At 43.7% G+C, this 13,441-nt stretch overlaps 1 protein-coding gene across 1 annotated transcript in view; it reads right to left on the minus strand.

Annotated features, from left to right (window-relative positions):
* Positions 1-3,716: 3,716 nt before the first annotated feature.
* ZNF704 (zinc finger protein 704) overlaps positions 3,717-13,441 on the minus strand; it is a 245,620-nt gene continuing 235,895 nt past the window's right edge. Inside the window, exons 8-9 of the mRNA XM_052651684.1 lie at positions 6,929-7,026; positions 3,717-6,025 (exon numbers count right to left, since the gene is read on the minus strand). Coding sequence (XP_052507644.1) covers positions 5,914-6,025; positions 6,929-7,026 — 210 coding nt within the window. The 3' untranslated portion in view covers positions 3,717-5,913. The remainder of the gene's footprint in view (positions 6,026-6,928; positions 7,027-13,441) is intronic.

Here is a 13,441-nt window from a genome sequence, read left to right on the forward strand (position 1 = left end):
TAATCGACTCTCCATGGTAGCCTTCCTTGTTCCCTGACTCTTGGGAATATAGTGACTTTCTGATCTCAAACTTGCCTGTCTGTGAACTTCTCATGTGAAAAATCAAGCACTTGTTCTGATAAGGAAATGAAAGTTGTTTAGTTAGTGGTGAGCACAAAATTATTTTAAACATCACCAATCAGCTAAGAATTGTATCTTTGGGCTTATACACTATGATTTTAGAAATTGCCATCAAATGACACTTGCTAGTCAAATGCAGCTTTGTGGTTCTGGTAGGCTGAGCACTAAGCTTGTCCTTGTGACAGAAATCCATCACAGTACATGACAGAATTTACAAGTTTATTTCTCTCATTGCCTATAAGCATATCTATTAATATTTTAAAGATTTCAGATATATGATTCTTAAAGTGTTTTCTTTTCCCCAAATACTTTGAAAAAAAACTGGTAAAGATAAAAGGAGTAGCTGTTGTAATAATCTTTCCCTCTGATCTGCATTTCTACTCTTGCTGCAGAGGGTTGATTGAAAAGATATGCATCAAAATGCTTGCTTAAAAGAGGCATAGCCCTTTGTTTGGAGAGCAGGAATTGCTTATAATATTAACACTTCCTGTTTGGTAAAATATTGTATTTTAAAAAATAAGCTACAATGTATAAAACGAAGGTCATTTCCCACAAAATGTTCATGTTCTTTATGATTACAAAACGCTGCACCTTGTAAAATATTTCCAGTTCTGTTAACTTGAGAAGTTAAGTACTAATGCTTATTATAAAAATGTCACATCTTTCAGAAATTGTAGAAGCTTACGCAGTATATTTCTTGCCTTATTTGGAAAATTAAGTTATAATTATTATTGTATTTAAGATCACATTTTGACACAACACATTACCATTGTGATTCTCAGACTTACAAGAAAAGTTATAAAACATGAGATTGTCTTCAATTAAAAAAAAAAAGGAACTATTTACAAAACAGGACCAGAAGTAAAAATTCCCATTTTGATTTCTAGTCCTATGATAGATACACCTTTTAAAGCACATATATCATTGGATCTGGGCTTTTACAGTTAGTCATGGTAAGCAAACCAGTCGGTCTTAAATACATTTTATACTTTCTTGCTCTACTGGTGTGCATTACTTAGTGATACAATTGGTACCTAAAAGTGCTTATAAGCTCATTTCATTTACCGATTTCCGGTTTGACTAGTTACAATGTGAAAGAAGGAAACAGTTCCGCTCTGGAGGAAGCCCCACAGGTATGGGGAACAGAGAGAGCGTGTGTGCTGCTGGTTGGGTTATTTTCTTAGAGAAACGAAAATTCCAGTTGACCCGTGTGCCCAGCACTTTCTCCAAAATGATCCGCAGCCTCATCCATATCCATGAATCCTGCTCTTGTTCCCACTCATTTGTATGCACAAATTCTCCCCTGTGTTCATACAGATCAGAGCTACAGTTGATGTGGTCAATAGAAATTCTACAGGGTCATGAGAAAAAGCAGCACCTTGTCCACAAAAGTCCATGGAAGTTTGCTCCTTAGCCTGTCATTAAAGCAAAACGCACAACTTTCACATCCCTCCCCTACAGAATTCTTGCGTACAGCTATTAATCAGTTCTCCAACCAGCTGATTATAAAAAGGAACACCAAGGCGTCATATTCATAATTACATTCAGAAACAGCCTTATATGAGTCTGTGAAAACCCACCAGGGACTGCGCTGTGGTTCAGATGTCAGCCTTAGAATGCAGGTCTAAGAAACAAAGAAACAGCTCTGTTTCAGAGAGCATTCCTCCACACCTCAAAAAGTTAGTACTGTCCAGTTCATGGAAATTGGTCATGAAATGGTATGTTCATTAAAAAACAAACAGAAATTATTTTGACCAGAAAAGATGCTGGAGATAATAAAAAACCTTTCTAATCTTAAAATTCTCCAGATCTACTTTTCACATACCCTTTAGTTTTCCCTGAGGAAATGAATTGTGTGTGTTTTTTTTTTTTTTTTTTTTTTACAGTATTTTGCTACTATTCTCAAGGTATTCTCTCCCTTATGTACAGTTCGTGCCACTTTTCCCTAAATTTTCCCAAGTGAGTGCTGCGTTTTCCTTTTCCAAAGAAGTCAGATGGAGGCGGACATGGGTTGAACAGTGCTGGCTAATTCAGAACTGCTTCTGAGAGTGGCTTAGTGTGACATCAGCAACAGTGGACTTCAAGTGATCTTGAAATGTGATAGAGGGCATGTTAGTTTCAGACACTTTTTACAACATACATGTAACTTTCTAAAAAAAACTTTGTTGGAAAGTCCAAGAACGTGCCTCTTTCTCAATTGAAAAGTTTTCATCTGCAACAAGGTTATGACTGGACAAAGACTCTTCTCGTAAAGGGGACCCACCCTGTTGGTGCACGGAGTTGCTGACGGGCGCGCACATTCCTGCTCAGAAACCCACTGCCCTCTTCCTGACACTGGCTTTCGCCAAACAACAAAGGGGACTTTTTAGCAAGTGAGGAGGAGAGTAATGCGTGCCCACCAGGGATGCACGCAGGGCATGCTGCATCCCTGCCCTGTGTGCTTCCCATGAAGGAGTTGTGTCTTGGCTTTAAGCAGCGGCTCCTCGAATGGGAACATGGCAGCTCCCTCGGAGATGCCCAGGGACAGTCACCACTAGCTGATCATCACTAGGATGGTGAACCCCAGTCAGGTGTCCATAGCCCCCCTGTATCCCGTCTCTGGCTTCCCACCCACTTGCTACCGGATGTTTCCTCCAGGTGGTCACACTGCCTCCCACTCATTGGTTGCACAGCCTCTGGGAAGAACTAAGGCTTAAATGACTGCTCTCTGTTGTGCAGCTATCTGGAGAAGCCTGTCCATCACCCAGAAGTGCCTTCTTTGGAGAGAGATGAGAAATCTTTTCTGCAGGAAGGGGCATCGGGGAGAGAAAAGTCAAAGGCTACCACATGCCTTCTTTAGAAAGACTTTGGGACCAGAACACATTGCCTTTGCCGTTCCTTTTGCACGTTCTCTGAGCTGTCCATGGTGGGGGGCGCTCTCATTAAGCAGCCACATGCCCTGGGACTTCCTTCTCACCCATCTCCCTCCTCCCCCTGACAAATGAAGACAGAAAAGAACATGGTACCACAGAGAAGCCATAAAATAAATCCTGGGCTTAATTTGGCACATCATTTAGTTCTATAATATAACAAAATAGCTCTACATTTTTTTGTAAGTTTTAGCATTTACAATCAGTGCTGTATATTACAATTTGCAGCTTTCTGGGTGGCTTGAAAGAAATTTTATCCCTTTTCTTCAAGGCCAGCCAGGTGAAGTTTGGTAGTCCCCCAGTCATTACATGCCTTGGTGCAGAGAATAGGTGTCTGTGTGCAGGAGGCGCTGAGGGTCTGTGCCCACCTTGGAGTTGGAGCAGAGCCCCGGGCTGGCCTGAAGAAAGGAGCCCCACATGGGAGAGTGTGTAAGGTTTCAGAAAGGAGAAGAAATCCTAGGGAAGCTGCATTCAAGTCTACGCTTTTGCTTACACCCGTGCATCAGCTAATAATCAGGTAAGGACTGAGCTTGCCTCAGCCAGGCCAGAGCCCAGAACTAGTCATGGACTGTCCTTCTGGGGCAGAATCACAGAGCCTCACTCCAGGACTGTCCATAGCCTCATCTCTCCCAAAGTTCTGGGAGTGGGAGGATGGATTTAATCCCTTGCCTTTTTAATCTCTTTTGATTAGTGATTTAATCCAAGGACCAAGGGCCATGGAACCTTGCTGAAGAGAAAACCCTCTCCTCCAGGGTTACGCCCAACAGCACTGAAGTCCACAGTGAGCCTGCTCAAATGGCTGGCCAATCTGGGACTCACCAGTGGGCACTGTGGCCGCTGGGCAGTCCAGTCACAGCACAGGGCTTCCTGGTTCAGGCCAGAGCATCACCTCCTAGCCGAGACGCCAGTGGGTGAAGCAATAGGATACCAGGGAGAAGAAAAGACAGGCTGGGATAGAGGGTGTAAATACGTTTCTGTACTTAAAAAACCCTTTCCTGGCTGACCTCGTCAGTGCTAAAACATACATTATAGCTGGTCCTTTACTGACTGGTAATCACAATGTGATATTAAACGAAGCTCTTTCTCTGCTCTCTTAAGCGCTTTTAAAGAAAAATTAAGGAGGAAAATAGGCTCTCTTTCAAGGAATAATGCTTCAAATGTCATATGAGAGTTTAAAAAATAAAATTGCCAAAATATATGAGTGCACAGATTGTTACACTGTAGAATCTCCTTTTTCCCCTTGCGTATTAAAAAAAACAAGGATATCTGTTATGACTAGATGATTTCTTTCTCCTCTTTAAAAAAAAGTGTATGTACAACCTCTAAATATATTAAACTTTGCTCTGTGCAATTTCAGTCAACATTCCTATGGCTGATCCTAGGCCTCATGGCTGATCCTAGGCCCCCGTTCCAACACAGTGCATCCTCTAAGGTGCTCTTGCGTCTTTGCATAGGTACAGGACAAATAACTCGAGCAGGGCGATCAAGAGGAGGGTAGACAGAGAATGAGCTTATTTATAGGGCTTGAGAACTACCCCTGTCCTGGCACCACTACTAGCAAGACGGACGAACAAACACACACCAGGCTAAAAGCCTAATAAATGGAACACAGTGCAAGCCCTGGTCCGATTGAATTGAGAGATTCCTATACCAACACGCAATTTCCTTTTGGTGTTTCATACATTCCTTTCCGAGCGAATTCTTAATGAATAGCTCCAATATTCTGATAAGAAAAATAAAGGTTTGGACCTTCCCTTTCCCCATATAATCTTTATAGTGTTCATGAACCCATCTCCCAGACGCGCTAAAGCCTAAAACCTATATAAGTGCACTCAGAATGGATGTTGACCTCACATGACTTTCTGAACACACGGAGGCTGTGCTCTGCATAGTCTGAAGCAACCTGCTGGGATGGCCTGAGTTCTCTACCTTTTCTGAAACCAGTCTGCTGTGGCATTTTGAGGGAAGGAAGGCCTGATGAGCCTCTGACCTGGCAACAACCGTCAGATGAGCAGTGATGAACAGATCTGAGCTGGGGTTGGCATCGCATCACTGAAGGAAGCTTCGAGGCTTACCCAGATGGCGACACTTCAGGTCTTGAGTGCACTGTAGCCAGGAGAGAGTGGGTGGGGCCATCTCTCAGGGTGGGGCTTCTGAGGAAGACTCCCAGATGTTTTCCAACAGTGACACAGGATGTCCTGAACTCAGCTGGGGATGAAATCTGCTGGTGATGTCCACTATCAATCTCTTTTCGGGCTTATGCCCTCCAGGGCCCTTCAAGCTAACAGCTCTACCATGGTTCAATTCGGGGCCATTCTTCAAAACAAAACAAAACAAACAAAAAAGACATAGAAAAGATACCCAGAGTGCTGCCACTTCCTGGCAACAGATCATGATGTGAACTGCTCCCAGAAGTCCGATGGAGAACAGGGAAAAGACTTCACAATGAAAACAGGTATTGTTCTTTATACAAATGCTACGGAATAACTTGTAGCTTCTTAAGTGTCAAAAAAAAAAATCTCAGAAATGGTATTATCGAGAAAGTTTATCAAAATAGGCCTCCTTTCTAGGAAAAATGGGCTTGGTTGGTTCGATTGCTACAGAAGTCCACAGTTTTCAGACCTAGACCTACAGCAAAAAAAAAAAAAAAAAGTTGACTTTTCTTTTTAAGGAAAAGAATAGTTACAGCTGTTCTTAGCTGGGTTCTCAGCAAGAACAGGGAAGGTGGTGTCCTTTTTTGTTTTTTTGCTGTGATTTCACCAAGGTTCCTAGAAGTGCTTTCCCTGGGCTTCAAGTGGGTTTGGTACGGAAGGAAAAGCACTTTCCAACACCCTCGGAGGAACAGGAGGGCAGGAGTGTCAGGGGCGAGTTAGGGGCCCGCGCATCAGTCAGTGAAACGCTGGCAGGCCTTCTTCCAGCGACAGGCCGTGCACCACATGTCCCGATTCTCCATGCCGTACACCTTCCGGCACTTCTTGCCCTCTCCCCGGGGCTTCCTGTAAGACAGGCCAGGAAACGGCGTTCAGTGTGAGCGATTCTATGGGCATTCTTTGCAGACCTCTAAATCCCTGGAAAGCTCTAGAAAAAGTTAGGACACACAGCAGGGGGTCTCTCTAGGTACAGAGGTTAACCAGCGTGGGATGTTTTCACCACACTTCATCACTCACCTGCACTCAGTCTTGTCCGACTCTTTGCCACCCGTTGGGCTGTAGCCGGTCAGGCTGTCCAAGGAATTCTCCAGCAAGAATACTGGAGGGGGTTGCCATTTCCTACTCCAGGGGATCTTCCTGACCCAGGGATGGAACCTGCATTGGCAGGCCTATTCTTTACCACTGAGCCAGGTGGGAAGCCCTTCACTGAACTGTTAGAATTTGCTACTTATAAGAGTACTTATAGCCTTCTTCAGCTTCTACATGTTCATTTAGAGACATGTCCATTGGGACATCTTCATTACACTGAATTACATGGGCAAATACAAGAAATAACAGCAGCGAGCACTACTCTTTCAAGTTTTTAAATATGTACTTTCAAGTAGTCTCTTGCTTCTCAAATGTCTAGTGTTCTGGTCAAGGGGGTCCTGGGGAGGTCCTCCTTGATCTGGGTTACAAACTAAAATTCATATCATACCGAGGTTAATGCAACATGCCTTTAAAGAGACCCAGTAATCAGCATTACCTATTCTGCAAGAGAACTAACCATGAACTGTTACCCCGGAAAAATGAAAAATCTTTATTAACAGTTAATGGATGGGGGGAACCATGGGAACAAAAGAATGGGTGTTTCATCCATCTCAGGGGAATTTTATGGAAGATTGTATCTCTGGTTTCTCTCTTCCTCGTGGTTCTATTTTTCAGCTAATTCCCTAGAAAGGAGGCATGTGGGGTTTCAAGCACTCATACCTTAGGCTGACCGTCCCTCTTGGGGGGGAGGACAGGACGGTGTGAGTGTGCGGTCTCTGCTCTCCTGTGCCCACTGGGTGGCTGTGGGTTGGTGACACCTGTAAACACAGGGGAAACAAAGTTGATGGGGCAGGCTCTCCTCCCCATGCATTTCCTTAGCCTCTGCCACGTGGGCAGTGGTATCTGACCATCAGACACAGAGAGGCAGTACTTCACTCACAGAGACCACAGGTTAAAATGGATGGGGTGATGCTCCTGGTGGAATTTAAATGCATCCGCCAACAGAAAAGACCCGGCAACAATGAATACTTCAGAAATCTTCATGACTTCACATCTCTGCATTCCAAATTGCTCATTTTCACTTGAATAATATTTTAAACCTTAAAGGATATTCTTCTTCCAAGCCTCAGTCATCTCTCTTTTAAAGAAAGGAGGTTAAGAAAGTTTTCTAAAATTATACAGCTACTCAGTGGCAACACACAGTGTGAACCTTGACCTTCTGTTTATTCAATTAGATTATTCACAGTCAATAAATAAATGGCTTCTTGCATAAGATGCCCACATGGCAGATGCTGGGGTCCGAACAGGAACAAAGGCAAGCAGCAAAGGGCCTGAGCAAAGCAAGAACGAATGTCAACCTTGTAGAACTTTTGAGCACCCACTTTGTGCCAGGGTCCCTGACAACAGCTTTACTTTCACAACTACCCCGTGTGCTAAGTATTCATCGTTCCCATTTTACAGATGAGGAAACCAAGCACAGGGAGGTTAAATAGCTTCACCAGGGTTGTGGAACCTGTAATGGCCAGAGTTGAGCTCTCCCTGATGCCAGACCATGTGTTTAACCTCCTCATGCTCTTGTCTTCAGCTGTGATGATGGGAGAGTCCCCTTTGCTCTCCATTCCTCTTGCATCTCTCACTTATTCTCTGCATCACCTGCTCACGTAACATTAAATATCTCCCAGCAAATGGGATTCTCAGAAGCTCCACAAAAACTAACAAAAGATAAATGATGTGTCATGTAAATATGCAAGATTGCCATACACAAAAGAGCAAACATTTAATAAACTTAAAAACGTAATCACTGAGAAGCCAGCATGACCACAGGAATACTAGTACTGATCAACAGTCATGGGAACATCCCTAAGCACACTTAGAGAACTGACTTTCTCTAGTATAGGGACCTGGACTTTGTTTTTTTTTTTTCAGTTAAAAAATTGAATGTAAAAGAATGGACATATAAGTGCTATTTTCCCAGTTACAAATTAAAAAAAATTAAACACGTAAGAAAAAAACCTAACATTTTAAACCATTGTTGCTATAAGTCTGATTTATTCTGTACCATTGGTCTTCACTTTTATTTTTCCTTTTAAAAAAACTTTATTGTAGTAAGAATACCTAACACGAGGTCTATACTCTTAACAATTTTTTATGTGCACAATACAATACTGTTGACTCTAGATAAAATGTGCAGTAATCTCCAAAGCTTATTCACCTTGCTTAATGGAAACTTCACGTCCATTGATGAGTAACTCTCATTTATCCCCTCACCCCAGCCCCTGTGGGCTTCCCTGGTGGCTCAAACCATAAAGTATCTGCCGGCAATGCTGGAAATGCAAGTTTGATCCCTGGAGAAGGGAATGGTAACCCACTCCAGTGTTCTTGCCTGAAAGTGAAAGTTGCTCAGTCCTGTCTGACTCTGTGACCCCATGACCTATATAGTCCATGCAATTCTCTAGGCCAGAATACTGGAGTGGGTAGCCTATCCCTTCTCCAGGGGATCTTCCTGACCCTGAAATCAAACCAGGGTCTCCTGCATCGCAGGCAGATTCTTTACCAACTGAGCTATCAGGGAAGCCCCATTCTTCTTGCCTGGAGAATCCCATGGACACAGGAGTCTGGTAGGCTTATAGTCCATGGGGTCACAAAGAGTTGGACACAACTGAACAACTAACGCTTTTTCACTTTCCTAATCCCTAGCAACTATCATTCTACTTTTTGATTTTATGAGTCTGACTATTTTAGATATACCATACACTGTAAATGAAATCATACAATATCATACAATATTTGCCTTTTGGTGACTGATTCATTTCACTTAGCATACTGTCCCTGGGGTTTATCCACATTAGCTTGTGTTTGAGAATTTTCTTCTCTCTCAAGTCTTGAATATTATTTTACTGTATGGAATACACTAGGTTGTTTTTTAAGCATTCACATTCCTAAGTACCAGTCCAGATATACTGAGAAAATGTCTTGGGATGGGTTTCAGGAATTTACATTTAAAGTCTTTCCCCAAATTCTCATGAAAGTGAAAGTCACTCAGTTGTGTCTGACTCTTTGTAACCCCATGGACCTGTAGCCTGCCAGATTCCTCTGTCCACGGGATTTTCCAGGCAAGAATACTGGAGTGCATTGCCATGCCCTCCTCCAGGGGATCTTCCTGTCCCAGGGATCAAACCCTGGCCTCCTGCATCGCAGGCAAATTTTTACCACTGGAGCCATCACGGAAGCCAAATTCTCAGGCTTATCTACTTTTGAGAACTACTGATTAACACCATGAGAAATACTCCGCTTGTTGAGATCATTATAAGCTCCAAATTTATCTGATACGGTACAAATAATTACTGGAGGAATAAATGAATATGTTAAATAGAGAAGAGCAAAGATGAAAGGGCATTTCAGAGTTCAAAGTCTACAGCAATGGTGTCTTCAGGGAATGACTAGCGGCCAGTATATCTGGTTCTGTCTTGTCCTTGAAATACTAGAGTATCATTTTCCTTTTCTTTTTCATATCAGAAAGAGAATTAATTTTCCATTAAAGAATTAATTAACTGACTCTTTACTTTTTGCTAAAGCAGGGGGCATTGAGGGCCAACAGAGGTGAGTAACATTTATAATTTTTTTCGTAAAATGAATGCTTTGGAGCTCAGTGTATGCGTTTGATGTGGATGGGCATGTTTTTCCAGAAGCAGAATCCCCACACATCCCCCATCCCGTCGGGATCAGGATGCACGCCTGTGTGCTCCGTCGCTTCAGTTGTGTCAGACTCTTAGCGACCCTGTGGACTGTAGCCCTCCAGGCTCCTCTGTCCATGGGATTCTCCAGGCAAGAATACTGGAGTGGGTTGTCATTTCCTCCTCCAGAGGATCTTCCCAACCTAGGGATCAACTCCCACCTGTTATGTCTCCTGCATTGCGGGTGGGGTTCTTTACCACTAGTGGAACAGGATGCATATTAGCAAACCAGAGGGAGTGAAAGCTTCAGAGTTTATCCCCACTGTAGATAATCTTACCTCACTCCACTGCAGTCCACGGGGTCGCTAAGAGTCGGACACGACTAGGTGACTTCACTTTCACTTTTCACTTTCATGCATTAGAGAGGGAAATGACAACCCACTCCAGTGTTCTTGCCTGAAGAATCCCAGGGATGGGGGAGCCTGGTGGGCTGCTGTCTATGGGGTTGCACAGAGTCAGACACGACTGAAGCGACTTAAGAGCAGCAGTAGATAATCTAGAATGTGCTGATATGAATTAAGTGCTCAGGACAGTGAAAAAAAATTTTTTTTAATTATTGTAGAACTTTTAGAATCCCAAGAATACCTCCTTATTCAGTCAGAGAACTGGAAATGTTTAGGTGACATGCCAGGGACACTAGTTCCATCAGCTGGGGATAATGTGGAAGTTCTAAATTTTGCAAAATGGCCATACCCTTTTTGTGTGGGCTGGTATGAGATGGTAAAATGCTCTTCATTCAACAAATATTTATTAGGTTCTCACCATGCCCAGGTGGGTCTAGTGGTAAAGAACCTGTCTGCCAGTGCTGGAGACATAGGAGACTCGGGTTCAATCCCCAGTTTGGGAAGGACCCCCAGAGGAGGGCACGGCAACCCACTCCAGTATTCTTGCCTGGAGAATCCCATGGACAGAGGAGTCTGGCAGGCTACCGTCCATGGGTTGCAAAGATTGAAGCGATTGAGCATGCACGCATGCATGCCCTAGGCACTGTTGATTGTGGGAATTACAGAGCTGAACAAGATAAAATCTCTGCCCCTATAGAGTGTATCTTCTAGTGGGGAGAGAGACAATAAGCACAAAAGAAGTAAGGGCATTTTAGTGATAAGTGCATGAAGAAACTAGAACAGGCTACCAGACCAAGGGTGATGGGAAACATATTTGTTTAGGGTGGTGAGGGAAGGCCTCTTGCATTGGCTACCTTTGATCTACAGGGCACTCTGGGGAAAGGGGAAGCCGAAGGCCAAGACCTCCCAGGTGCAGAGGCCAGTGGGGCTGAAAGTGGGGCTGGGGGAGGTGGCAGGTAGGAGGATGGGAGGTGGTGGATTCAGGTCAGGCCTTGAAGCTGTGATGAGGAATTTCAGTGCCATTCTAAGTGCAAAGGAAGCCAGTGGAACATTTTAATAAAGTGAGACATCTGATTAATGCTTTAGAAAGATCACTCTGGCTCCTTGGAGAATGAATTGGAGATAGCCCTGGACAGGGCTAAAGACTACTTAAGAGGCTTTTGCACTAATTTAGGGGGGAAATGCACTGGTGATTTAGATGGCGGTGTGACCGTGGTGGGGAGAAGTGGTTGGATTCATATCCTGTAGAGGCAGAGTCTGGACCCTGCTGACAGATGGGCTATAGGACAGGAAATATGAAGACAAATCTTTAGATGAGTCAGGGATGAATCAAGAGGAGTCAAGGATACATCCTAGGTTCTGGCCAGAGAGGATGAAGGGATATGGGTGCCATTTACTGAAATTAAAAAACTGGTGACTTGCTGGGCTTACGGGAGGATGAGGACCAGATTTAGATGTACTCCAGGAAGAATCCTTCTCTATTGTTTTTATTTCTGCTAATGGCTTTTTTAACTCTGGAGTTGAGGGCACACCTGTTTCGTTTTTAGTCCTGTCCGATGGCAGCCCCTCCCGTTTCACAACAGACCAGGGGTTTCTACAGCCTTCAGTGTAGCAGAAGCCAGGACTCACTTCACATACCAGCGTGTGGCTCAGTTCTATGGGAGGATGAATACAACCTAACTCGTGAGCTTTCCTGGAGACTTTTAACATCAAGACGATCATGTTTTGGAGTCTCATGTTAACCGGGGCTGAGGGTGGGAAAGTCAAAGGGAGAAACTGGCAGAGGGGGTCTGCCAGCATTTATTCAGTGCTTGCAAATGTGAAAGATGGGCCACTGGGTTATTTATAATCTCTTTTAATCTTCAGCAAAAAGCCTGAAAAATAAGCACTATCTGCATTTTGTAGGTAAAGTAATTTAGGCTTGGGGCAGGGAATTGGCTTACATGGATCTCAGAGTTAAAGGCAGCAGCAGTTAATTTCCTAAGAACTTGTTAAGCTAAGTACCTTCCCCCATGTTATCTAATTTAATCCTCATAATGACCCTGGATAAGCAATGCTATCACTTCCACTTTATAGACGAGGAGATGGAGAGGGTAAGGAAGTGGCTGAGGCCATGCAGTTAGTAAACAGTGGAGCACTGGCTGTCTGACACTCAGGGATCTTGGTATTTGGTTCTGAATGGTGCTAATGCCCTGTTTTCTGGTGTCTTCCAACCTGCCTCATCAATGATGACAATAATGTGTGCCCTGGAAAACATGATTTCAGCTCTCTTTCCCAATGGCTTCCATATTCTGTATTTATTTGTTTTATATCTTAACTTTTAAAGTTCTATTTGGGGACTTGTTTTATGAAGTATATAGCATACTTGGAGAGAGTACTATGTGGTGTTACTTCTAAATTAATAAAATGGGCTGCTGCTGCTGCTAAGTCACTTCAGTCGTGTCTGACTCTGTGCGACCCCATAGATGGCAGCCCACCAGGCTCCCCCATCCCTGGGATTCTCCAGGCAAGAACACTGGAGTGGGTTGTCATTTCCCTCTCCAATGCATGAAAGTGAAAAGTGAAAGTGAAGTCGCTCAGTCGTGTCTGACTCTTTGCTACTCCATGAATCACAGCACGCCAGGCCTCCCTGTCCATCACCAACTCCCGGAGTTCACCCAGACTCATGTGCATCGAGTCGGTGATGCCATCCAGTCATCTCATCCTCTGTCATCCTCTTTTCCTCCTGCCCCCAGTCCCTCCCAGCATCAGGGTCTTTTCCAATGAGTCAACTCTTCATATGAGGTGGCTAAAGTATTGGAGTTTCAGCTTCGGCATCAGTCCTTCCAATAAAGAACTCTAAATTACAGTCTGCAAAAATTATGGCTGATTTCTCCCATATGTTGAGTATATCTGTGTTATATGAGTCAAACAAGGAGAATCCACTTTCTCTGCCCTCTGTTTAATAGCAATGAGATACATCACAGATAACAACACTAGTAAGTTTTACTCAACATCAACCAGTGCCAAGCATTGTGCTTGAAAATACAACAGTACAAGGTAGTGGTCGTACAGCTAAGTTGAAGGCATTGCTTAAGAGAGGTACTATGACTGACTGGTTAGAGGTCACAGCTTGTAAATGCCAGAGTTAGTATTTGCCTCACATCAGTTCAGTA

The sequence above is a fragment of the Budorcas taxicolor genome, chromosome 14 (assembly GCF_023091745.1).
Source record: "Budorcas taxicolor isolate Tak-1 chromosome 14, Takin1.1, whole genome shotgun sequence".
NCBI lineage: Eukaryota > Metazoa > Chordata > Mammalia > Artiodactyla > Bovidae > Budorcas > Budorcas taxicolor.